This window comes from Eptatretus burgeri, chromosome 6 (assembly GCF_056783735.1).
Source record: "Eptatretus burgeri isolate ZD-2024b chromosome 6, Ebu_testis_v1, whole genome shotgun sequence".
Lineage (NCBI taxonomy): Eukaryota > Metazoa > Chordata > Myxini > Myxiniformes > Myxinidae > Eptatretus > Eptatretus burgeri.
The window spans coordinates 32,188,256-32,213,801 of NC_140966.1; the positions used below are offsets into that span (position 1 = coordinate 32,188,256).

General features: G+C 47.0%; 1 protein-coding gene across 2 annotated transcripts in view; it reads right to left on the reverse strand.

Annotated features, from left to right (window-relative positions):
- Positions 1 to 25,546, reverse strand: part of LOC147024506 (mpv17-like protein 2) — a 47,045-nt gene that overhangs the window by 20,909 nt on the left and 590 nt on the right. For both annotated transcript variants that reach the window (XM_085884507.1, XM_085884508.1), the window contains exons 2-3: positions 19,272 to 19,435; positions 15,593 to 15,754 (exon numbers count right to left, since the gene is read on the reverse strand). In XM_085884507.1, the coding sequence (XP_085740633.1) occupies positions 15,593 to 15,754; positions 19,272 to 19,434 (325 nt within the window). In that variant the 5' untranslated portion in view covers position 19,435. The remainder of the gene's footprint in view (positions 1 to 15,592; positions 15,755 to 19,271; positions 19,436 to 25,546) is intronic.

A 25,546-nucleotide genomic window follows, 5' to 3' on the forward strand; every position in this document is an offset into this window, starting at 1 on the left:
TATATATATACATATATACATAAATATATATACATACATATATAAATATATACATAAATATATATACATACATATATATATATATATATATATATATATATTGTTGCGGATTTCGCGCCCGCCGGCGTGCTGACGGCCACGTAACTCGAATCGCGGCACGTCACCCACCGGACGGACAATCCAGTCGTGACCCTCTCGGACTAACGCCGGGAACCAGTCACGGGTGGACCTTTTGGTCTCATCGCGATCGAGCCAATCAGCCCCCGCGTGGGATAGGGTTGCTCGCCAAATTCGACCTACCTAAGTACCCACGCGGAGGGTAGACCGGGCGATCGCACCTCGCCGCAGGTCGACTTCGGACACGGGCCACTTAAGCGACCCGTTCCGTACTATCAGAATAACCGAGCGGTGTTATCGTCGACCTCGACGGTTCGATTAATTATCGGGCGTATTCAGCCCACCACCAACCCTTTACGTGAAGCAAGATGGGGATTCAATGGGAGAAAAAGACGAAGCGAAGCGGGAGAACAGTTCAACAATAAAGCACATTTATTCGTGGCACACGGGAAGCACACAAATACAATTCCACCAAAAGCACACAAAAAAAAGAAAACACAATTCCATTTACACAAAAAGCAAATATAAAAGCGAAAACAATGCAGAGCTAATACCGACTACCGAGCACACGGCAACACTTATACAATTCTACTTCACAGACGGCGCCGACAACACATACCCAAAACCAAGGAAAAGAAATCCCCCAAGAATGAGGCGGGCCTGAGGCCGAGACCGGGTCGCGCCTACCCGTCTGGTGATGAGACGCGGAGCGGCGATGGCCCCGCAACCCGCGGGCCTCGTGGACGGTGTCTGGTAGGGGGTGGGAACGGGGCCCCCTTGGTCGCACTATCTCAGCGCGGGGGGAAACAGGAGGGGGTTGCTGATGCTCGGGGTATAGAGGATCTTTATTATCCCTGGTGTGCGTCTCCACCTCGGCCAGGTCGCGCTGCCGGCCTCCCTCGGGCGTGCAGCTCCCGGCACCGACGCGAGCACCCCCTCGTCTGCCTTCGCCGTTGCCGCCTCTCCGCCTCTGGACTCTCCACCCTGGACTCCTCTTTGGGCTCTCCTCGTTGGACTCTCCGATCGACTCTCCCCTTCGCGACTCTCTTCAGCTTCTCCAGCTACTGCAGGCTTCGGGCTCCAGACTTCCACACTCTTCTCTCCACCCTCCGACTCCTTCTCATTCTCGTTCTGCTGACTGACGAACACCGTCCTTTTATCCCCCCGTAGCTTCGCCTTTGACCCCCTCCCTTTGACCTTTCACCTCGCTCCCCATTGGCCCGAGAAAAAGTGGGCGTGAAGGCTTTTTGATCCACAAATTTGCATATATCGATCGTTCTGGAGGCGGGGCCAAATCGCCCCTCGCTCACCGATTGGACGGCAAAACGTGGGCGTGTGTCGTTTTTGATCCGTTTTTGAAGCACAAAATCCGTGATTTTGTACACGCTGTTCAACGTGCGCCCTGCACGAGTCCAACACCGGTACCCACAGCGGGGCAAGAACGGTGGCGATGCTACGGTTGCGAGGTGTGACGTGAAGGTCGTGGCGGTTGTGGTGAAGCGGCGTTGTGGTTGGTGGTTGATGTTGTGGTTGTGGTGGTAATCATGGAGGTTGGTCCAAAATAAAGATAGTAAAAGAAAAACGGCTATCCTGAAGAGTCGCAGCTCGCATAAATGACATGTATTCCCACTAGACAACGGGTTTGGACCTAACTACACATGTACTTACCGAGATACCTCACCTAAGGGACCTGAATGGTGGTTTGCGAATCTGGTAACCACAACACTACCCCCTTCCCTTTTTACAGACTCGTCCCGAGTCGTCAAATTTTCGTGTGCCATCATGTGTAGTTTTCCCCTAGTACATTTTACCTACGGATCCCTGAGTGCGACATTCATGGTATTCGTGTCCCCAAAATAAATAACCTGAGGGCTGCGTAACTACCTAAACAAACTCACTCACACGGACGACTTAAATAAAATTGCCGGCGCTAAGACAAACATGCCGGGGCGCACTCATATTTACAGTACATCTTAACCTTAACTTACAAATTTTACACTAAACCATGGCCCAGGATCACTGAACTCTGCAAAAGAAAAGCAGTTAGCAGGGAGCCAGGCTGCCCACATGCAGTCTCTGGCTCAAACAATGCAGGTGACAGGGAACGTGGCTGGCTGCTCACACGCAGTCCAAGGCCTTCCCTTTTGAACTGAACGCAGTGAACCACAACGGTGCTTGGGCTGCACAACGCAGTCTCCGTGCCAGCTCAAGTGGCACACGCAATGAGCACAACGAATGGATGCATGAACGGTTTGAACTGAATGCAGTGAACCACAACGGTGCATGGGCTGCACAAACGCAGTCTCCGTGCCAGCTCAAGTGGCACACGCAATGAGCACAACGAATGGATGCATGGACACAAACACGGTGCACGGGCTGCCACTGCAGGCCCGTGTTGTAGCTGCCAACAGGGCAGTTCTTGCAGCTTGCAAACTGTTGCCTTCAGATCCTGGCGCACATGGAAACGAACAGGGGGGGGGGGGGCAAAGCAAAAATTGAACGGGGCTGGTGAACGTGGGCAGTGGGCATGGCATGGCAAAGGTGAGCAGGCAAACACAGCCCGCAGAAGAAGGCCGCTGCAGGCAAACATAGCGGGCAGATGAACTGGCCGGCACAGGCCTTGAAGTACCACAGCTGCAGACGAAGTGGCCGGCACAGGCCTTGCAGCAACACAACAGCTGCCGATCAAGTGGGCCGGCACAGGCCTTGAAGTAACACAGCCAGCAGATGAAGCTGGCCAGCTTTTGCCGTCAGTGGAAGTTGGTGGAGGGAGTGCGGTGGTGCTGGCCACTTGGAAGGCGGGCTCGGACCTACCTACCTGTCTCCCATCCAACCTATCGCCTTTGCCTGTCACTGTACATACCCACTCCCTTAATTTGTCAAACCCCAATTTAGCCCCAACTTAATTTTTTTTTTTTTTGTTGTTTTTATTTTTACTCCCCCACTATAAATCGTCCCCTAACCCCCTTTATCGTCCTTGTTCGGTTAACCTATCCTGTCACCTAGCCTACTCCCAACCCCTACGTTCCCTTCCCGGAGGGGAACAAGAGAGAGCTAACGTCCTGTGTCGAGGCCCAACGAAGCCTCAGAATGGCCTCTCCAGAGTTCGGCGATCTAACCCAAAGTGGGTCCAGCGGCCCACAACGACAGCGAGGGGATGGATGGTGCGGAGGGGTACATCTCCTAATCTACCCTATCCATTTAACTGCTAAACTACCCCGGGGCTTTCAACAAGCGCCTCTCGCTTAAACTATTGGTTCTAACAACCCAGATTCCCGTCGCCTGTGTTGGTGTCCTTACAATTTCGGGCCTCGCCCCCCAATTTTCTCTCCGTGCCCTCACACGGTCTCCTGGCTGGGACACGTGGCTCCCTTTGGCAGGCACGACCCTCTGCCGAATCTCCCGCTATGGCACCCCCGGGCACTACACTGCCTCCGAGCCTACCAGCTCCCTAACACCGGGGAGTGCCCCCCATGGCACCTCCCCTGAAACGCACACGTGGCAGGCCGGCCTCCCGGGCCCCTTTCCGAGGGTCACCCGTGCCCACAACACTGCCCACGCGGCCAATGGCGCTCCGGGCCCCCGCACCAAGCAGGCGCACCCGTGCCCACAACTCTATCCCGGCCCCCCATGGGCCCATGGCCTACCGCGGCCGACTAGCCTGGTGCCCGGGGTACCCACTCAGCGATACTCACCTTTCGCAGCCACGCTCCCAAGCCCGTCAACAGGGCTCCTGCACCCCTCCAAATGGGTCTCGAGCCTACTTTCCCACCAACAACAAAACGACCTCCATTTTTCAATTTGACTAACCCAGCTAACTCACTTTATACTGACCCCGGGGTCCCTTGGGTGGGAGTCACTCCTCCCCCCAATCACTCATCGCACCATGCATTCCCCATTCACTCCACACACACAGACCCGCTGGCCTCACTCACTCACCAAGCACATGCTTCCACTTCACTCACCAACTCTTCAACACACACACCACTGAACTCTGCCATCCTTCTATCTGCATCCCCTAACTAACTCGTGCTCCCACGTCGTCCCTTAAACTACAGCACGTTCCTTTTAACACTACGTAGCTAAACTACGTCCCCTCTACACACTCACAAGTCTGTCACGGTCTCCAAATCAATCATTTTATTTCCCAACCTAAATCTGGCTACAATCCCTCTAACTAATCCATTCCACGGACTCCATGAGGACTTACCCCTGCCTCATGAAGTCGGTCTAACTAAGCTAACCCTTCCCCCTAACTAGTTTCCATCCTGTGCCCAGGGTAAGGGGGTCTTTCACCCCTTGCCCAGGAATCCTGTACACCCGAAAGTGAGGCTTGCTTTTTTTTTTCCATGCGCAGCACCTGCGCGGCAACTCAGAGCTCGCGCACTTTACACCTGCCCGTGACGTCATGCAGCTGCACGTGTTCCTCGTCCCTCCTTGGACGGTACCATCCGGCAGAGATACCCCTCCTGCCGGATTCCAACCACACGTGCAGCCATGGCGTCACCGTGCGCATAAAAAAAAAACACAAGCCACACGTCTCGAGGGGTTCCCCACGCGAACACATGTGCTTTGCCCGTTGGAGCCCAACACACACGATCGCGTGGAGAACCCGTCCGGTCCAAATCCATTTACCTGCCTAAACTTTGTCCGTCCGCGGGATCGGCAAATCCACCGCGTGCGTTTCCGGACCGGGACTTCACTCTCGCAAGCGAGCACGTGGCGGTCTCGTGCGTTGCACAGCACGAACCGCGTGCTCACTGCTGGGTGAACCCGGCACGGTCCCCGAAATAGCTACAGCCGCTACTCGGCTTTCTCTCCTCTGTCGCCGTCTCCATTCCACACACGCATACCTGCGTGTTACGACGCACACAGTCCACTCCATCACATTCACACCGGGAGACGCGGCTGCGTGCTCCCGCATGCCAACCGACATCTCCCTCACATACCGCTCCCTCACACACACGGTCTCCCTTGCATAACCCATACCACTCACACACGCGGGGGCACTCACCCGCGGTGCCTCATCCACACTCCGTGCCTCACTCACACACGCGGGGGCACTCAACCGCTGTGCCTCACCCACACACGCGAGGGCACTCACCCGCGGTGCCTCACTCATACACCGTGCCTCACTCACACACGCGGGGGCACTCATCCGCGGTGCTTCACTCACACTGGCCGTTCCATCCACACATACGGCCTCACTCACACACGGTGCCTCACCCACACACGCGGGGGCACTAACCCGCGGTTCCTCACTCACACTCCGTGCCTCATCCACACACGGCGTGCTGGGAAGCACGTACTCCGGCACCATACCACTCACACACGGGGTCGCTTCCACACACGGGGACGCACTCACACCTTGCACCACACACACAGGGACAACCACACTGGGGATTTGTGTCCCCACAAGGGTCTCCGGGGCCTCTACACCCCCCAAGCTCTCCGTGCACCCGTCCACAGCACTCGTCCCCTCAATCTCGCAAAACACGACCGAACTCACCTGGTCGTGACTCGCCTCAAGGGGGCATACTCCCTCCCCTTGTTCCTGGAGGAGGTCATCCAGCTGCTCGCACCGGGTCCCCACACGCTCCGCGAGCTCAACCTCACTATCCTCCACTACCTCCGTGTGTGTGTGTGCGTCACTTACCCCGTCTTCATCGTGTAGTCTTTCCTCTATTTTTTCTATCTCCCGTGTCTCTGCCAACTCTTCACCCTTTACCTCCCTTGTCTCAACTATTATTTCCGTTGTCGTCATTTCGTGTCTCGTCTCACACGTTTTGGTCTCCCCATTTAATTTTTCCCTCTTGGTCACCGTCGATTCCTCTGTCACGACCCTTGCCCAACACGCCCCCCGAATTATTTTTTCACCCGCCTCCACCGCGGGCCTGTCAGCCGTTGCACCCCCTTCCAGCTCGCCTGCTCCCACACGTGGAGTCGCCATTCCCAGCTCCCTGGTCACGGCCTTCATGCCCGCCTGCAGGCATCGGCCCATGTTCTGCGTCTCACCCCGTAGCTCTTTCATTTCTTCCTTCATGTTTGCTTCCATTCCGTTTATTTGCTTGTTCATTTCGTTTTTCATTTCATTTGTATTTGTATCCATCTTTTCGTTCATGCCTTTCATTTCGTTTGTATTTGTATCCATCGTCGTTTTCACTTCATTCATTTGCTTGTTCATGTTCGCAATCATCTTCGCTGTCGTTTCCGCATACATTTTTGCCAGCATGGTGTATAGCTGGGTCATGTCGGGTGCGCTTGGGTGAGCCGTTTCGGCAGGGGTCGGGGAAGGGTTTTGGTGGAGAGGGGGGGGGGAGGTGTCATACACCGCGGCCGCTGCCGCACCCACCTCAGGTTCTGGGTTCAGTTGGGCGAGTCCGTGTTCCTGCACAATCAACATTTCCTGCTCGGGGATTCCATCCTGGACCATGGATTCTACATTACTACACATATACATTTCTAATACCCCCGGCTCACGCTCGCCTTGAGACGCCATCTTGCTTCTCGTGAAGGGTTAATTTGCTCGCTCGTAATTTGGAGGGAATCGGGGGTCGCTTCTCTCACCCCTGGACCGATTCCCGTGAATTTAGCCGGAGACAGGAGAGTCCGTTTTCCTGTTCTCTGGTACCAGTGCCGCGAGGAGGGCGATGAATTTGTATCGCACGACCTGACACCAGTGTTGCGGATTTCGCGCCCGCCGGCGTGCTGACGGCCACGTAACTCGAATCGCGGCACGTCGCCCACCGGACGGACAATCCAGTCGTGACCCTCTCGGACTAACGCCGGGAACCAGTCACGGGTGGACCTTTTGGTCTCACCGCGATCGAGCCAATCAGCCCCCGCGTGGGATAGGGTTGCTCGCCAAATTCGACCTACCTAAGTACCCACGCGGAGGGTAGACCGGGCGATCGCACCTCGCCGCAGGTCGACTTCGGACACGGGCCACTTAAGCGACCCGTTCCGTACTATCAGAATAACCGAGCGGTGTTATCGTCGACCTCGACGGTTCGATTAATTATCGGGCGTATTCAGCCCACTACCAACCCTTTACGTGAAGCAAGATGGGGATTCAATGGGAGAAAAAGACGAAGCGAAGCGGGAGAACAGTTCAACAATAAAGCACATTTATTCGCGGCACACGGGAAGCACACAAATACAATTCCACCAAAAGCACACAAAAAAAAGAAAACACAATTCCATTTACACAAAAAGCAAATATAAAAGCGAAAACAATGCAGAGCTAATACCGACTACCGAGCACACGGCAACACTTATACAATTCTACTTCACAGACGGCGCCGACAACACATACCCAAAACCAAGGAAAAGAAATCCCCCAAGAATGAGGCGGGCCTGAGGCCGAGACCGGGTCGCGCCTACCCGTCTGGTGATGAGACGCGGAGCGGCGATGGCCCCGCAACCCGCGGGCCTCGTGGACGGTGTCTGGTAGGGGGTGGGAACGGGGCCCCCTTGGTCGCACTATCTCAGCGCGGGGGAAACAGGAGGGGGTTGCTGATGCTCGGGGTATAGAGGATCTTTATTATCCCTGGTGTGCGTCTCCACCTCGGCCAGGTCGCGCTGCCGGCCTCCCTCGGGCGTGCAGCTCCCGGCACCGACGCGAGCACCCCCTCGTCTGCCTTCGCCGTTGCCGCCTCTCCGCCTCTGGACTCTCCACCCTGGACTCCTCTTTGGGCTCTCCTCATTGGACTCTCCGATCGACTCTCCCCTTCGCGACTCTCTTCAGCTTCTCCAGCTACTGCAGGCTTCGGGCTCCAGACTTCCACACTCTTCTCTCCACCCTCCGACTCCTTCTCGTTCTCGTTCTGCTGACTGACGAACACCGTCCTTTTATCCCCCCGTAGCTTCGCCTTTGACCCCCTCCCTTTGACCTTTCACCTCGCTCCCCATTGGCCCGAGAAAAAGTGGGCGTGAAGGCTTTTTGATCCACAAATTTGCATATATCGATCGTTCTGGAGGCGGGGCCAAATCGCCCCTCGCTCACCGATTGGACGGCAAAAAGTGGGCGTGTGTCGTTTTTGATCCGTTTTTGAAGCACAAAATCCGTGATTTTGTACACGCTGTTCAACGTGCGCCCTGCACGAGTCCAACACCGGTACCCACAGCGGGGCAAGAATGGTGGCGATGCTACGGTTGCGAGGTGTGACGTGAAGGTCGTGGCGGTTGTGGTGAAGCGGCGTTGTGGTTGGTGGTTGATGTTGTGGTTGTGGTGGTAATCATGGCGGTTGGTCCAAAATAAAGATAGTAAAGAAAAACGGCTATCCTGAAGAGTCGCAGCTCGCATAAATGACATGTATTCCCACTAGACAACGGGTTTGGACCTAACTACACATGTACTTACCGAGATACCTCACCTAAGGGACCTGAATGGTGGTTTGCGAATCTGGTAACCACAACAATATATACATACATATATATATATATATATATATATATATATATATATATATATATATATATATATATGTATGTATATATATATATGTATATATATGTATATATATATATATGTATATGTATATATGTATATATATGTATATATATATATTGTTGTGGTTGACGAAATTCGCAAACCACCATTCAGGTCCCTTAGGTGAGATATCTCTGTAAGTATATGTGTAGTTAGGCCCAAACCCGTTGTTTCGAGGGAATAAATGTCATTCATTCGGGCTGCGACCCTTCTAGATAGCCGTTTTTCTTTTACTATCTTTATTTTGGACCAGCCGCCATTACTACCATTACTACCACCACCAACCACGTCTCAACAGCCATCACACAACCACCAACCGCAACGCCACTTCACAACCACAGCCACGACCCTTGCCGTCACATCTCGCTCTCGCAACCATCGCATCACCGCCATTCCCGCGCCGCTTGTGGACACCGATCCTGGACTCGTGCAGGGCGCGCGCCGAGCGGCGGGTGCAAAAACACCAGCCTTTCCGAAGAAATCGGATCAAAAACGATTCACGCCCACTTCTGTTCCGTCCTATCAGTGAGCATGGGGCGATTTGGCCCCGCCTCCAGGTGCGTCAGAGTATAATCGCTATATGCAGATTCGCGGATCAAAAAGCATTCACGCCCACTTTTCTTCTGTCCAATGGGGAGCCAGCCAGAGGTAAAGGGTCGAAGGTGAAGGAGCGAAGCCACGGGGGCTATAAAGGGCCGCGTTCGCACGCCAAAAAGTCAAGTTGAGTTGGAAAGAGTCAGTCAAGGAGAGTTGAGAAGAGAAGAGTCGGAGAAAGCAGTTGGACGGAGCTGTGGAGAGTGGGAGAGTTGGAGAGGTGGCGGCGGCGAAGGCAGTCGAGAGGGCGCTCGTGTCAGAGTCGGGGAGCTGCGGAGAGGGGAGGCCGATAACGCGGCCGAGGTCGCGGTGGAGACGCTCGTCGCGGGACCCGAGCCAGCGAGATATCCTCATCCCCCCGAGCATCAACAAGCCCCCCTCCTGTTTCCCCCCGCGCTGAGATAGTGCGAGAAGGGGGCCCCGTTCCCACCCCATACCAGGCAGTGCCAGCGAGGCCCGCGGAGTCGGGGCGCCACCGCCATTTTGCGGCTCATCACCAGACGGGTAGGCTCGACGCGGTCTCGGCCCCAGGCCCGTCTGCCCCCCTCATCGTTGAGGGTGGTCCCTTTTTCTTTTGCTTTGAGTATATGTGTTGTCGGCGCAGTCTGTGAAGTAAAACTGTATAAGTGTTGCCGTGTGTTCGGTAGTCGGTTGTAGATCTGCATTGTGTTTCTCTTTTACATTTGCTTTTTGTGCAGAATTGTCGTGTCACTTTTACATTTGCTTTTTGTGCATTATTGTGGTGTTTCTTCTTTTACATTTGCTTTTGGTGTATAATTGTATATGTGTGCTATCCGTGTGCCATCGCGAAATAAATGTGCTTTATGTTGAACTGTTTTTCCCGTTTCGCTTCGTCTTTTTCTTTCATTGAATCTCCATCTTACTTCACGTAAAGGGTTGGTAGTGGGCTAAATACGCCCGAGAATTAATCGAACCGTCGAGGCCGACGATAACACCGCTCGGTTATCCCGATAGTACGGAACGGGTCGCTTAAAGTGGCCCGTGTCCGAAGTCGACCTGCGGCGAGGTGCGATCGCCCGGTCTACCCTCCGTGTGGGTACTTAGGTAGGTCGAATTTGGCGAGCAACCCTATCCCACGCGGGGGGCCGATTGGCACGATCGTGGTGAGGTCGAAAGGCCCACCCGTGACTAGTTCCCGGCGTTAGTCCGAGAGGGTTACGACTGAATTGTCTGTCCAGTGGGCGACGTGCCGCGATTCGAGTTACGTGGCCGTCCGCACGCCGGCGAACGCGAATTCGCAACAATATGTGTATATATGTATATATGTATATATATATATATATATATATATATATATATATATATATTATAATACCCAGCTTGCACATTAAAAACTCAGCTCGCCATCACACGATCCCTATGAAATTGCTGTGGCACTTAGCGGACATGCCGACAATATTTTGGAAGTCTTGGCGTTCCATAGTACCACTTGCATTTTGCACAATGCGTATTTTTGTCATTCCCCGTGTTCGGTCTGTCGTCTGCTACCAGCTATGTTGTACTGCTATTCCGTGCATGTGCACGGGTATCGCTAGTATATGTATATATGTATATATGTGTATATGTATATATATATATATATATATATATATATATATAATATATATATATATATATATATATATATATATTATATATATATATATATATATATTATATATATATATATATATTCAAATCGTACCTCCTGGCTATAACGTTGAACATCAGTCCTGGATTATGTCACATGATAAAACTGCAAAATTAATCCGTAAAGAACAAATGCCTGTCTGCCACTGAAACGATTGCTCCCACCAATGCAAACCAAGAACCAGAATGCACGTGTCATCGGATGGAGATAAAATGAAAATGTGTGGAGTATGACGAGCACTCCCCTGATCTCTTATGGGCATAAGTCCTGCTCATGCACACACCAAAGCATCACCCGGAGGCTTCAGCTGAGCCACTCTTGTCAAAAGAAACAGATTTTATGGTGATCATTGATAAATATCAAACGGAACCACCTATCTAGACTTTGGGCTTATTTGCCCTCATCACGATGACATACCGTATAAATATCTAACCATTTTGATTTTGATTTTATCTCCGCCCAATCACATGTGCCTTCTGGTTCTTCTTCATTTGCATTAGCGGGAGCAATCGTCTGCATGGCAAACAGACTGTGGTTCTTTGCGGATAATGCAGTTTTACTGTGAGACAATCCGGGGTTGATGCTGACTGTTACAGCCAGAAGGAACGATTTTAATTTTAAAAACGACTGTGGTCAGCATTGGTTAGATATTTATATGGTATGCCATCCTGACATGGGCAAAGAAGGCCAAAATTCAGAGAGGCGGTTCCATTTGATATTTAACCAATGCTGACCATAAAATCTCTGTCGTTTTAGTGTGCGCATGCACAGGACTAATGTCCATTGTCCATAGGATATCGGGGGAGTACTCGTTACGCTCCACACATTTTATACTTACATAATACATATATATATATATATATATATATATATATATATATATATATATATATAAAAATATATAATCAATTTGCATGCAGTGCCTTAAGAAAGTATTCACACCCCTTGACTTTTGTCACATTTTGTTGCATTGCAGTCCGAATTTAAAATGGATTAAACTTAATTTTTTTGTCATTGATCGATACAAAATACCCCACAATGACAAAGTGAAAACATGTTTTTAGAAATTTTTACAAGTTAATTGGAAATGGAATCCAGAACTATCTCCATTACATTTAGTATTCAGCCCCCCCCCCCGACCCCCCACCCCGAGTCAATACTGTACTTTGTAGAAGCAACTTTGGCTGCAATTACAGCTTCAAGTCTTCTTGGGTATGTCTGTATCAACTTTGCACATCTGGATTTGGGGATTTTCTCCCATTCTCTCTTGCAGATTTGCTCAAGCTCTGTCAACTTGGATGGGGAGCATCATTGAACAGCAATCTTTTTATTTATTTATTTGTTTATGTATTTTTGTTTATATTGTCAAGGCTCATATAAGAGCTAATACACAGAACATATAACAAAGGAGCAAGAGATGAGAGGGGTGGGAGAGGGAAGCACAAAACAGGAGGGAACAGAGACATTGGGAGATCTGTGGAAGGGAGAGGGATGGGGTGGGGAACACAGGGTAAACAAGATGGACATTACAGGGACTTTCAGGAAGAAAAGCAGGGAATTTGAAAGAGGTCAATTATTATTATTGTTATTTTTATAATTTAAGACGTGAAACAGAGGGTATAGTTGGGAGGAATTGAAAGAGTGTCGGGATTGTGGTTAAAAAAAAGAAGGTAATAAGTCGCAAATACAATAAATACAATCATGCACATAAACGAGGAAATGATTAGGCCTCAAGGAACTTGATATGAAAAGTCCAACGAATACTCACAGATTGGAACAAGTTTTAAAATAAAACTGAACCACAAACACAGTAAACACGGAGATAACAAAATAACTAAAAATGTGACAGAAAAAAGTCAGGAAAACTTATCTTTGAGAAAGTCGGCTGAGTCCCTGAGGGTCACCACTGTAGCTCAAGAACCAGAACGGGAAGTCTCCAAGTCTTTCTAGTCTTTCCACAGATTTTCAATGGGATTGAAGTCTGGGCTTTGGCTTGGCTACTCAAGGACTTTCATGTTCTTGATCTGAATCCATTCCAGTGTCGCTTTAACTGGATGCTTGGTGTCATTGTCCACTTGGAACGTAAGTCTTCGCCGCAGTTTAATGTCTTTTGCACTCTGAAGCAGGTTTTCCTCAAGGATTTGCCTGTATTTGGCTCCATTCATTGTTCGCTTTATCCTTATAAATCTCTCAGTCCCTGCCGCTGAAAAGGAATACCCATAGCATGATGCTGCCACCACCATACTTCAAGGTAGGGATGGTGTTAGATAGGTGATTAGCTGTGCTCGGTTTCCGCCAGATGTAGCGCTTTGCATTCAGGCCAAAGAGTTCAATTTTCATCTCATCAGACCACAGAATTATTTGCCTCATGCTCTCAGAGTCTTGCATGTGCTTTTTTGCAAACTCCAGGCATGTTGTCATGTGCCTTTTTCTCAGGAGTGGCTTCCATCTGGCCACTCTCTCATAAAGCCTAGACTTATGAAGTGCTGCAGAGACTGTTGTCCATCTGGCAGGTTCTCCCATCTCAGACAAGGAACTCTGTAGTTCTTTCAGAGTGCACATTGGGTTCTTGGTAACTTCCCTGACCAAGGTCCTTTTTGATTGGTTGCTCAGGTTGGTCGGACGTCCAGCTCTCGGAAGAGTCTGGGTCATTCCATATCCTTTCCATTTCCTAATGATGGAGCTCACTGTGCTCTTGGGAACTTTCAACATTCTAGAAATAGTCTTATACCCTTCCACAGATGTATGCCTCCTCACAATTCTATCTCGGACTTCCATGGACAGTTCCTTGAACTTCATGGTAGAGTTTCTGTTCTGACGTGCACTGTCAACTGTGGGACCTTACATGGAAAGGTGTGTTTCTTTCTAAATCACGTCCAATCAATTGAATTGGTCAGAGATGGACTCCAATCAACTTGTGGAGACATCTCAAGGATGATCAAAGGAAATTGGATGCACCTGAGCTCAATTTGGAGTGCGATAGCAAAAGGGTTGAATACTTATTGACTCAAGTCATTTCAGCTTTTCATTTTTAATGAATTTGTGAAAAATTCTATAAAAAAAATTACAGTCATTATGGGGTATTTTGTGAAGATCAGCAACATTTTTTTTATTAATGTAATCCGTTTTAAATTCAGGCTGTAACACAACAAAATGTGACAAAAGTTAAGGAGTGTGAATACTTTCTGAAGGCACTGTACTGTATATTCTGTTTAGAAAGAAGAAAAACCTGGCAGAAAATGTGCAGCAGACACAGATTTCAAAACACAAAACAAAAAAAGATAAACATAGAGAATTTGATTTATTACTCTGTGCACACAGAACGATAAGCAGGGTAAATTGCATAGTAGATAGGATTTTCTTTAAATTAATTAATTGAAACAAACTCATGTATTAAAATATGAACACTCCAAGCAACACACGGGATGGCCTATTGTCCTAAAATTACGATAAGTTTAATCAAAATCTATCAATCTACTTTTTGTCACCCGTTTCCTTTTGACAAAACAATAAAAGGCATTTAGCTTTGAGTGTTCATAGACAGCAGTGTACTTTTACATGAATTACACACACAAGTTGACCATGAATGAATTAACTCTCAGCATCATGAATGGTAGGTTCAGAATTGAATGTGAAACAGGCCAACCACAAGCCAACAGGAAGGTAGGTCTTAGGCAGTAAGGAAAAAAATCATGCTTTCGGAGATCCAGAGTGGGGATAACCCAAATTCTCTCGATGTAAATATTTATGGCATTGTGCCACACATGATGAGAGAGTGTCATCCTAAAACAAGTCATCATCCTAAAAACAAGTCATCCTATAAACAACACTAATTCCAGGGGAATTAAGCCGTCTATAATTACCGGGGAATTAGTCCATAATTACGTGGGAATTAATCCGTCTGTATATTACGGGGGAATTAATCCGTCTGTTTCTTACGGGGAATTAATCCGTCTGTATATTACGGGGGAATTAATCCGTCTGTATATTACGGGAGAATTAATCCGTCCGTATATTACTGGGGAATTAATCAGTCTGTATATTACGGGGGAATTAATCCGTCTGTATATTACGGGGGAATTAATCCGTCTGTATATTACGGAGAATTAATCTGTCTGTATATTACGGGGGAATTAATCCGTCTGTATATTATGGGGGAATTAATCCGTCTGTATATTACAGGGGAATTAATCCATCTGTATGTTACAGGAGAATTAATCCGTCTGTATATTATGGGGGAATTAATCCGTCTGTATATTACGGGGGAATTAATCCGTCTGTATATTACGGGAGAATTAATCCGTCTGTATATTACGGGGGAATTAATCCGTCTGTATATTACGGGGGAATTAATCCGTCTGTATATTACGGGGGAATTAATCCGTCTGTATATTACGGGGGAATTAATCCGTCTGTATATTACGGGGGAATTAATCCGTCTGTATATTACGGGAGAATTAATCCATCTGTATATTACTGGGGAATTAATCCGTCTGTATATTACGGGGGAATTAATCCGTCTGTATATTACGGGGGAATTAATCCGTCTGTATATTACGGGGGAATTAACCAGTCCGTAAGGACAGCTTCTTTGCTCGTGATATACAAAGGAAGAGACTCAAAATAGCTGAGTTTCTGAAGGTGAAGATGATGCTTAGAAATACATTACATGCAAACATACATACATACATGACACAAATAGACGAGAATCAAGAACAGGATGAAATGATTATCTTTACCTAAAATGTATGTGGTGATGAAGAATGGGGAGGCAACAATGCAATCCAGGGAAACTTTCCGTGCCACCGTTCGCACAGATTTTCCAGGGAGTTGACGATCCAGCCAGCTGTACCAGGCATGGGCAAAAGAGCCTTGGAAACAGCCCACCGTCAGCATATTCCCTGTAAAGACACATGCAAAACGGTTTATCACCCATAAATATGTACTTTTATCAGGTATGAGCAATGAATGAACTTCAGAGAAAAGTTATTTGCAAGGAAAGAAGAGAGAGAGCATAAATTAGTCGTCTTGGTGCTTGCTGCCGAGGACTTATCAGCTTGAATATGCTCAATCCCATCAGATCTCAGAAGACAAGCAGTACATTCAAGTTCAGTCAGTACAATACTCAGCACGATAAATTTGAAAAGACTAGTTCAAAAATGAAATTAATTGGTGCCAAATGACCATGGTGCTTGAACAAACACTATATTAACAAAAGTATTGGGACCACGCATCCAAACTTGAACCCTCCCAAACTGCATATGTATATTTTACCAACACTGCAATGCATCATGTACTTTATAAATGTCATGACATTTTTGTGATGTTGAACTACTGGTGTTGATGTAATACTGCTGCGGGGCCGGGTATCGGATGTGAGCTCGACCGCTAGATGGAGCTGCAGGGTCGACTCCACCGATCACCCGGAATTTATAGGTCATCGCCCTGAATAACTCCAGAGCCGACGGATCCTCTATCGGACCGAAGTTCGCCAATAGGTCGACCACATGGGGTAGGGTCGATTGCCAATTTCAATTTACCTAAATACCCACGTCGTCCAACTACTGGGGAAATTCACCCTCGACGGCGCCCGTACGGAATGAACCGCGAGCATACTCTAACCGTGTGCGGCCCTAGCGGATAGTCACCGAGCTTCCGTCAGTCCAAATGTCCCTTTTATAGCGGCAACAGCCTGGCTAATTCTCCAACACGCACCATGTTAAACCAATAGAAGAGACACAAAACGAACTGATACATTTAACATATGGTTTGTTTATAATGGGGCAGGGGGGGCACGTAAGAAGCAGAGTTATCCGAATATAAGAAGCACGTATGTGCAGCAAGGCACTTATAAATTTCCTACTTAATGGACTGGCGCCACAAACACACACACAAGAATCAGACCCAGAGCGGTCTTTATTGAGGCCTCCAGCTCGGAGGGAAAGGGCGAGCTGCAGACCAGAACCTGCCTCAGACCTGTCCACCTCGTGTGGTCTTCGAGCTGATTTGAACCGGGCACCAGCAAGAGGCGAACTGAATCGAGACACCGGCGAGCCGCGATCAGCCTCCTGAGCTCCGGCGGATCCTCTTGCGCTCCAGAACCCGCGCTGGTGAAGATGAGGCGCAGATTCTGTGCAACCTGCCTGAGTAGATTCAGCCAAACAACCATCAACTACTTTCTATGCTCTCCGGTCCCTTTTTATACCTCTCGGGCATGGCTCGCTTCCAGCGTGGCTCGTTCGCCGTCGGTGGGGGCTGTCGCATTCCATGACTTGGAGTGCCCAAGTGAGCCGATGGGTGGGGCCTGACCTTTCCCCGACTCGGCGCGCCGCCAAGCGAATCGGTGGGTGGGGCTTGACCTTTCCCCTACTCGGCGCGTCGCCAAGCGAATCGGTGGGTGGGGCTTGTCGCATTCCATTTCTTGGAGTGCCCAAGCGAGCCGATGGGTGGGGCCTGACCTTTCCCCTACTCGGCGCGCCGCCAAGCGAATCGGTGGGTGGGGCTTGTCGCATTCCATGTCTTGGAGTGCCCAAGCGAGCGCGCGGAGAATGCCGGGAGCAGAGGGTTTTCGTTGGTGTTTGTAAAAAAAGGAAAACCTGACTATTAAAATAACTTCACAGCGCATGAACATTTATTCACCCATTAGACTAGGGAAAGGGAGCTATCTATCCACATTCACTTATAGAAATAACTGAGCTATAGGACCTGAATGTTGTGTGCTCATGGCTTCCAGGTTCGCAAGAATGCTACAGTGACGGGCCTTAGGTCTACCAGCATGAGAACACTTTGCTTGCAAATATTGTCTAACCAGGAAAGGTTGGAGCTCAGGGTAAGAACCAGAAGCTTGAAGAAACCAACTTTTTTTTTACAGAGTGAAACTTGCTCAAATTAAATGGAATGTTCTAGATATTGGATCAACATCTAATCATGTTGTCTGAGAGGGATGCAAATGTTGCCAATCAATAATGTATAACTCTTGACACTGTTTCGTGGCCGTTTGCTCCTTCTCACTAACACGCTTGCATCTATCTACATTCCAGAATGTGGAATCATGCAAAAATTGGTGAAAAGGGATTCTGTGTAATCAGAAATGCATTTCTGTATATGAAGAACAGAACTGGGGCCAAATCCTGCCTTCGACCACTCCAGCCCAGCCACTATTATGAAATTACATGAAAATAGCTTATGCTTAGAGCAATGCAATGATTGCACACAGAAAGAAAGTGATCCAGGAATGGAATCATCCTTGGAAGCTTAAAATCAAAATCCGAAACACTGCCTTCCATCCATCCATTAGGCCCATACTCTGTGCAGAGCATTTTTGCTGCCAAAGCAGTCTCCTTGGCTATTGGGCACAATCCTGGACAGGTTGCCACTCCAACACAGTATACCAGCAAACTGACACTCACTTTGCCGACCTCGGAAGGATGACAGGAAAAGTAAACCCCACCTGGTATTAATTTAACAGCCAAGTGGGATTTGAACTCAGGATCCCAGGATCCCATGCCCTCCACCCGAGCCATTAAGCCAACACCAGGCATAAATAATCCTTGTGGTGACCAAATATATATTTAAAACATATACCGCCTTATGTTGTGAAATCGTGGAGAATATGAAAAACCCACAAAAAAAAAAAATCTAAATTTATTTTAAAATATGCTAATATGTGATGGTTTTTCCGATGTCGGCGGCGAGGTTCTTTCCGACTGCGGCAGCCAAGTTCTTTCCGACTGTGGCGGCCAGGCTCCTTCTGACTGCGGTGGCCAGGTTCTTTCCGACTACGGCGGCCGCACTTCTATATCAACCACTCTGTAAGACACTTGGCAAACAGAGAAAAATAAATCAAGGGAGGTTTGTAGGAAATGGTAAGGAATCTTCTTGCTAATGGAACATGCCCACTTGTAAGGAAAACAGCCGCCGTGGCTGGATTTAAAACGATTGGTGGCTGTTTCTTGAACTGCAGTTTCACAGAGGACAATATTGAAACATGCAGTTCAGACTTTTATTGCAATTTCTACTTTTACTGCCTTTACTTGGAGTTTAACCCACAAGCTTTTTTTTTTTTACAAGTCAACATGACTCAACACTCAACACTCAACAACACTCAACACTCATGTTTTTTTTTACTCAACATGAGGCAATTAGGAAACTACCACAGCCAACTGAACATGTATACTGCTTTAGTAGCCAGACCTCCAACTGAATGTGTTGAGATTTTCTCCATAGTATCTTTGTTGCTTCTGAACTTGTTGGTACATTTCATCAAATTTCAACAGGTGAAAATAATGCAGAAATATTTTTTTTATAACACGTCTTCACTTGCAGTGTAGTTGGTAAAATAAATAAACAAAACCAGATTGTTTTTACGCTCAACATATTATTCAACAATCTAAACATCAAATTTAAATCATGGCTCACTTGTTCTACTCCAGTTGTATTGATGTTCTTCCAACGTCCCACAATGAACATAAGCTTCCCTTCCCTGCTCCAACGCATCCCCGATTGCCATCATGGTCCCAGATGCAAGCGTGTTAGTGAGAAGGAGCAAACGGCCACGGAACAGTTGAGCAAAACCTGCCATCCTGTCGTGGTGAAGATGGTACAAGATAAACAAGAAAAAGAGCAACCAGAGATTGCAAACACTTGCCAGGATTTGTTTTGTGTGGTGTTTGTGCAGTTTTGTGTGGTGTATTTTGTGGGGGGTTTCTGTACTGGTGTGTTATGAAATTAATAAGAGACATAATTAGAACTGCCACTTTATAACTGCTGGCAGTGATGACTGGGTACCAAGATGTCCCATTTTGATGCAACCCTGCTTTGATTGGACACCTGACCCTGACCAATGACATTTTAAAAAATTATTATTCAATTGAATTTAGAATGGGATTAAAATAAATTGAATTCAAAACAAATGGAAGACCAAATATACAGTCCTGCATTGGAGTCATCAGAAGAAACCTGAACAAGCAAAAAGCAAAGATGAAGTCATCAGGAGGAACCTGGATAGGATTCACATTTCAGCTGCTATTCCTATACCCTCAAACCCATCCAGGCACAGCCAAGTGAGCCTTATTACAAACAAAAACAAATATTAAAAAAAAACAAAAAAAAATCAAAACGAACCCAGATCAAAAAAAATCAAATAATTCTGGCTGCCAGACCATGTGTCTGATCAAGTTGAAATTTAAAAGACAAATTTCCCCATCAATACTAGATCATAATTGTGACGTTTTACATCAATTGATTAAGCGGTTCCAGAGAAAACATCATTAAATTGTTTTCTTCAATCCAATATGGCTGCCAAACCATGTGACATCAATTATTACTAAACAAATTTATACACCCATGGCTTGGGGAACATTTGTATGAAGTTTCCCCTCAATCTGTCTCGCCATTCTGGAGATGTGTTTTTTTGTAGGTTTTCGAGTAAATCCAATATGGCTGCCAAATCATGCGACCGATGATGTCATATTTGTGAACCTTTTGTTCCTCATGGATAGGCAGTCATACATGTAAAGTTTCGCCTCGATCTGTTCAGCCACTTCAGATATTTTTTTTCAAGGTTTTTTTTTTATTTTGTTAAAACAATATGAGTGCCAAATCACGTGACCAATGACATCATCAAAAAAACTTTTTCTGTGGACCACTTTATCCCGAGATGACCCTCAAAAATTTTCATACTGATCAGATGAAGCATTCTACATATGCAATTATGACGTCATAATGAAGGAACAATAGGAATCATTAAAGAAAAAAAATCGCACTTGTTCCCCATGAGGAGTACTTGCTATGTGCTAAGGCTCAATTTATTTCCTGGGTGCGGTTCAGAGATACACAGGTCTAAATGATTTTTTCCATTTTTCCAACATGCCTGCCACACCACGTGACCTATGATGACATAATCATCAATAGAACACTCTGCATGAGTAGTCGTTCCTATGGTGAAAATTTCATCTCAAGCGGTTGCGGAGATAAACACTAAAGTTCAAATAAACAAACAAACAAATGAAAAATCACCCATAGAGCGACACTTGGCAAAACAGAACGAAGTAGTGGTTAAATTCAGTGACCTGATATGTAAATGCTCTTCAAATTTCTAGTCAATCGCATGAAAATTGTCAATTTTTGAAATTTGGTCCATGACCTTTTGGCCGATGTTGACCTCAAAAATAATCGTTGGTTGAATTCAGTGACCTCGTATGCAAATTCTCTTCAAATTTCAAGTCATTCGGATGAAAATTGAGGATTTTAGAAATTTGGCCCAATGGCCTACGTTGACCTCAAACATAGTTGGTGGTTGAATTTAGTGGCATCAGATGCAAATCCTCTTCAAATCTGAAGTCAATCGGATTCAAATCGAGAATTTTAGAAATTCAAAAAAGTTGTTGACCTTTCGCCTATGATGACCTTTAGATATCAACGATTAATAGGATTCTGTCGGATGTTTGGTGAAGTTTGGTGAAGATCGGTTTAAAATCGTGTCCTGTAGGCGATTAAAGGTGAGTGAATAGATAAACAAACAAATGTAAGCGACAAACATACTTGTCCCCCCCCAAAAAAAAAATTGCCAAGTAACACAAAGACAAACAAACAAACGGATCCAAAAGCAATGCCCATCCCCACGAGGAGTGCTTGCCATGCACAGAACACACTTTCCTGCCTTTTTCTCTGCTACATCTCAGTGCAGGAATGCCTCGTCCTCTCTTCTCCCTTGTGCATGCTGCTTCTGCTCTCCCAACAATGGATGGAGACCCTCAATATCAGACATGAGATCAAGGCCATCTCTATAGCCATACATTCAGCTTTCGACGCAGTATGGCATCCCACCTTGCTCTCCAAACTCTCTGCCTATGGAATCCAAGGCCAACTCCAACCATGGCTTTCTGACTGCCTCTACTCTCGAAGCCAATGTGTGGCTCTCAACGGAATCCTTTTATCTCCTCTCCCTGTCGAGGCTCGGGTGCCCCAAGGCAGTGTTCAGAGCCCAGTCCTATTCCGAACCTTCATCAACGATCATGGTGACTCTCTGGAAGATCCCTTTTATCTATTTGCTGGCAACTCCACCGAATGAAGTGACATCGCTTATCCTTCAGACAGGCAGGCAGCAGTCTTTTTTTCTCTCTTCAAACATTTACAAAATCATAAGTTGGTCAAACTCTTGGAATGTGTCTTTCAATCCTAACAAGTCTCAGTGTCTTTCAGTGTCTGTCTCTCTCTGTCTGTCTCTGTCTGTCTCTGTCTGTCTCTGCCTGTCTCTGCCTGTCTCTCTCTGTCTCTCTCTGTCTCTCTCTGTCTCTCTCTGTCTCTGTCTGTCTCTGTCTGTCTCTGTCTGTCTCTGTCTGTCTGTCTCTGTCTGTCTCTGTCTGTCTCTGTCTGTCTCTGTCTGTCTCTGTCTGTCTCTGTCTGTCTCTGTCTGTCTCTGTCTGTCTCTCTCTGTCTCTCTCTGTCTCTCTCTGTCTCTCTCTGTCTCTGTCTCTCTCTGTCTCTCTCTGTCTCTCTCTGTCTCTCTCTGTCTCTCACTCTCTCTCTCTCTGTCTCTCTCTGTCTCTCTCTGTCTGTCTCTGTCTGTCTCTGTCTGTCTCTGTCTGTCTCTGTCTCTCTCTGTCTCTCTCTGTCTCTCTCTGTCTCTCTCTGTCTCTCTCTGTCTGTCTCTGTCTCTCTCTCTCTCTCTCTCTCTCTCTCTCTCTCTCTCTCTCTCTCTCTCTCTGTCTGTCTGTCTGTCTCCTCTCTATGTCTGTCTGTCTCCTCTCTATGTCTGTCTGTCTCCTCTCTATGTCTGTCTGTCTGTCTGTCTGTCTGTCTGTCTGTCTCTCTCTCTCTCTCTCTCTCTCTCTCTTTCTGAAAGGACCATCTGGCAAACCCTCCTCTCTACTTTCTTAAAAATCCTCTTGAGGAGGTTCACGTACTCAAACTCCTGGGTCTCACTGTCATCCATAATCTTCATTGGACAAAGCAGATTTCAAAGTTGACTTCCAAAACCAGCCTCCGACTGGACATCCTCTGTCGTACAAAGTCCTGTCTTGGCATACCTGAACGTATGCCCACCTGCAAGGTCTCCATCCTTAGCTTGATGGATAACTACTCTCCTGTCTACACTGACACCCATGCCTCACACATTCCTCAGCTTTATACTGTGGAAACCAAGGCATTCAAGATGAATGGAATCACAATCACCTTTCATGAAGCTGAGGCAATGGGCCTGTCACTTTCCCATCAGACAGGTCGGTGGTCTCCATGACTTCTGCCGCCTCCTTTCTGGTCTTGCACAGTCTGCTCTTTCCATGCTCTGTCCTGCAAGGTTTCTGCAGGGGGCATACCTAATCCAGAACCACATCTCCAAGCCCACCTCCTTCCAGATTTCCAGTTCTTCCCTCCTTAGGGTTTGCATCTGTATCCATCTTGTTCGCCGCATCCGTGCATCCTCTATCTCTATAATCTCTCGCTCTCGCTCCTTTTTGTTCTGTTGTGTCCTGATAGGATCGATATCCTAGCTCTTCCACAAGCCTTGATCTCCCTCTGCCCCCAAAACAAACCTGCCCTTCCTGCCCCTCATAGCACGATACAATCCACATTTACATCGAGAATTTGGATCCGCATCACCCTCAGCACATCCCACCCCCACCCTTAAACCCCGAGGGCTATTAATTCATTTTTTGCACCGAAAACCTGCTTGTGCTAACCCCCAAGTACAACACATCAGTTTTCAACTCATTCCATCCAGCAGTTGAGAAATGGATAGCAGTCAAACTCACAAACACACAAACAAACCCATAAATGGACACTTCTCAAATGAAAGATGGATCGATGCAACGCATTTGGTTCTGTTTGTTTCTCATTCTTGCATTCTCTCTCTCTTGGCGTGTAAAACCAGTGGTTTTGAAGAGACCCATTCCAGGAGTGGTTCTTCAGTACCGTTTCAGGTAGGAATACGGCAGACATGAGTCAACATCAACTAAAAATTCGATTCACAAAACTCATCGTGGCACGGCCATCGTGGAAGTCATTGGAGCTTTTGGAACATCTTCAAAAAACAGAAGGCAGTATTGTAAGCATCTGTGCAGATGAACATGTCAAAGACCTGATTTTAAAGGATTTTGAAAGTGAAGTTCTTCATACAAGTATTTCTGAGTAAATACAACAGATGTGCAGACTTTCCATGATGCCTGAAAAAAACAGTGATGAAAGAACATTGAACAAACTTGCAAGCTTTCAAGTCACTTCATGGTCTACAAAGTTCAAATAAATGTTAAATTCTGTTCTTGATTCATATTTCAAAGGCCATATTTTCATCCAAACATTTTTTACAATTCGTACCAGATATTTCATCAATAAAATGTGTAGTTAACCTCCGCCATCTTCGAAGATGGATGGAGGTGACTGTTTTCACCCCTTTCTGTTTGTTTGTTTGTGAACAGTATTACGGAAAAACTCCTCGCCGGATTTCGACGAAACTTGGTGGGGGGGTTAGGTATGGTCCAAGGATCATGCCATAAAATTTTGGACTTGGTCTCCCCCCCCCAAAAAAAATATTTTTTTTTGCATTTCTACACGTTTTAAGTGATTTCCAACCCCCCCCCAAATTTTTTTTACCCCCCTCCCAAAAAAAAAATTAAGAGAATTTTTCTTTTGCATTTCTACATGTTTTAAGTGATTTCCAACCCCCCCCCAAAAAATTGTTACCGCCCCAAATTTTTTTTTTGCATTTCTACATGTTTTAAGTGATTTCCAACCCCCCCCCAAAAAAAATTGTTACCGCCCCCAAAAAAATTCTTAGAGAAAATTTTTTTGCATTTCTACATATTTTAAGCGATTTCCAACCCCCCCAAAAAATTGTTACCCCCCAAAGGAAAAAGAAAAAAGTTTTTTTGCATTTCTACATGTTTTAAGTGATTTCCAACCCCCTCCCCCAAAAAATTGTTACCCTCCCCAAAAAAGAGAAATTTTTGTTTTTACATTTCTACATGTTTTAAGTGATTCCCAACCCCCCCCCCCCAAAAAAAAAATTTTCAACTTTTTTTCAACAAAATTTAGATTTTTTTTTATTTTTTTTTTGCATTTCTACATGTTTTAAGTGATTTCCACCCCCCCCCCCAAAAAAAAAAATGTTGGAGAAAAGAACTATAACTCTCAGCACTGTTGACATATTTAATGAATAAGATATAAGGTTCACTTGAGTGACCCAGCAGTATTGGTGGCGGAGGTTTTGCACTCTCCCGAGTGCTCCCCCTCTAGTTTTATGTGTCTTTATCCAGTCAGTGTGTATAAATTGAGATCAGTGACCAACATGCACAGTGGTATTTAGGGTGCAGAGATAAGCTTGGTAGGGAGCTCCTCCTTCTCACTCCCCATTTATTTATGTTTCTTTCTGTGAAGTCCGGAGAGCAGTGAGGCACGTGGAGTCGTGAGGGTTGCCGTAACTCTGTTTATTGCGTGTCCGGATGTACACTACTGCGAGCCTCTCGCGGACGCGAACAGCTATATGCCCTGCAGCCACGTGACTACCATCACAACTCCTCCACGCCCCCTCAACGCTCCCTGCCAATACATTAAAACACTTTCCCGCTTCCCCCATCCTCTGTAGCCACTGCCAAGTTCGTTTGGGGGGAGTTGTGGTTAAAAGAGGAATGCGTAAAACTGAAAACGACGGCCCGAACAACATTCACTCGAGTGCCACGACGGCATCGTTTCTATGG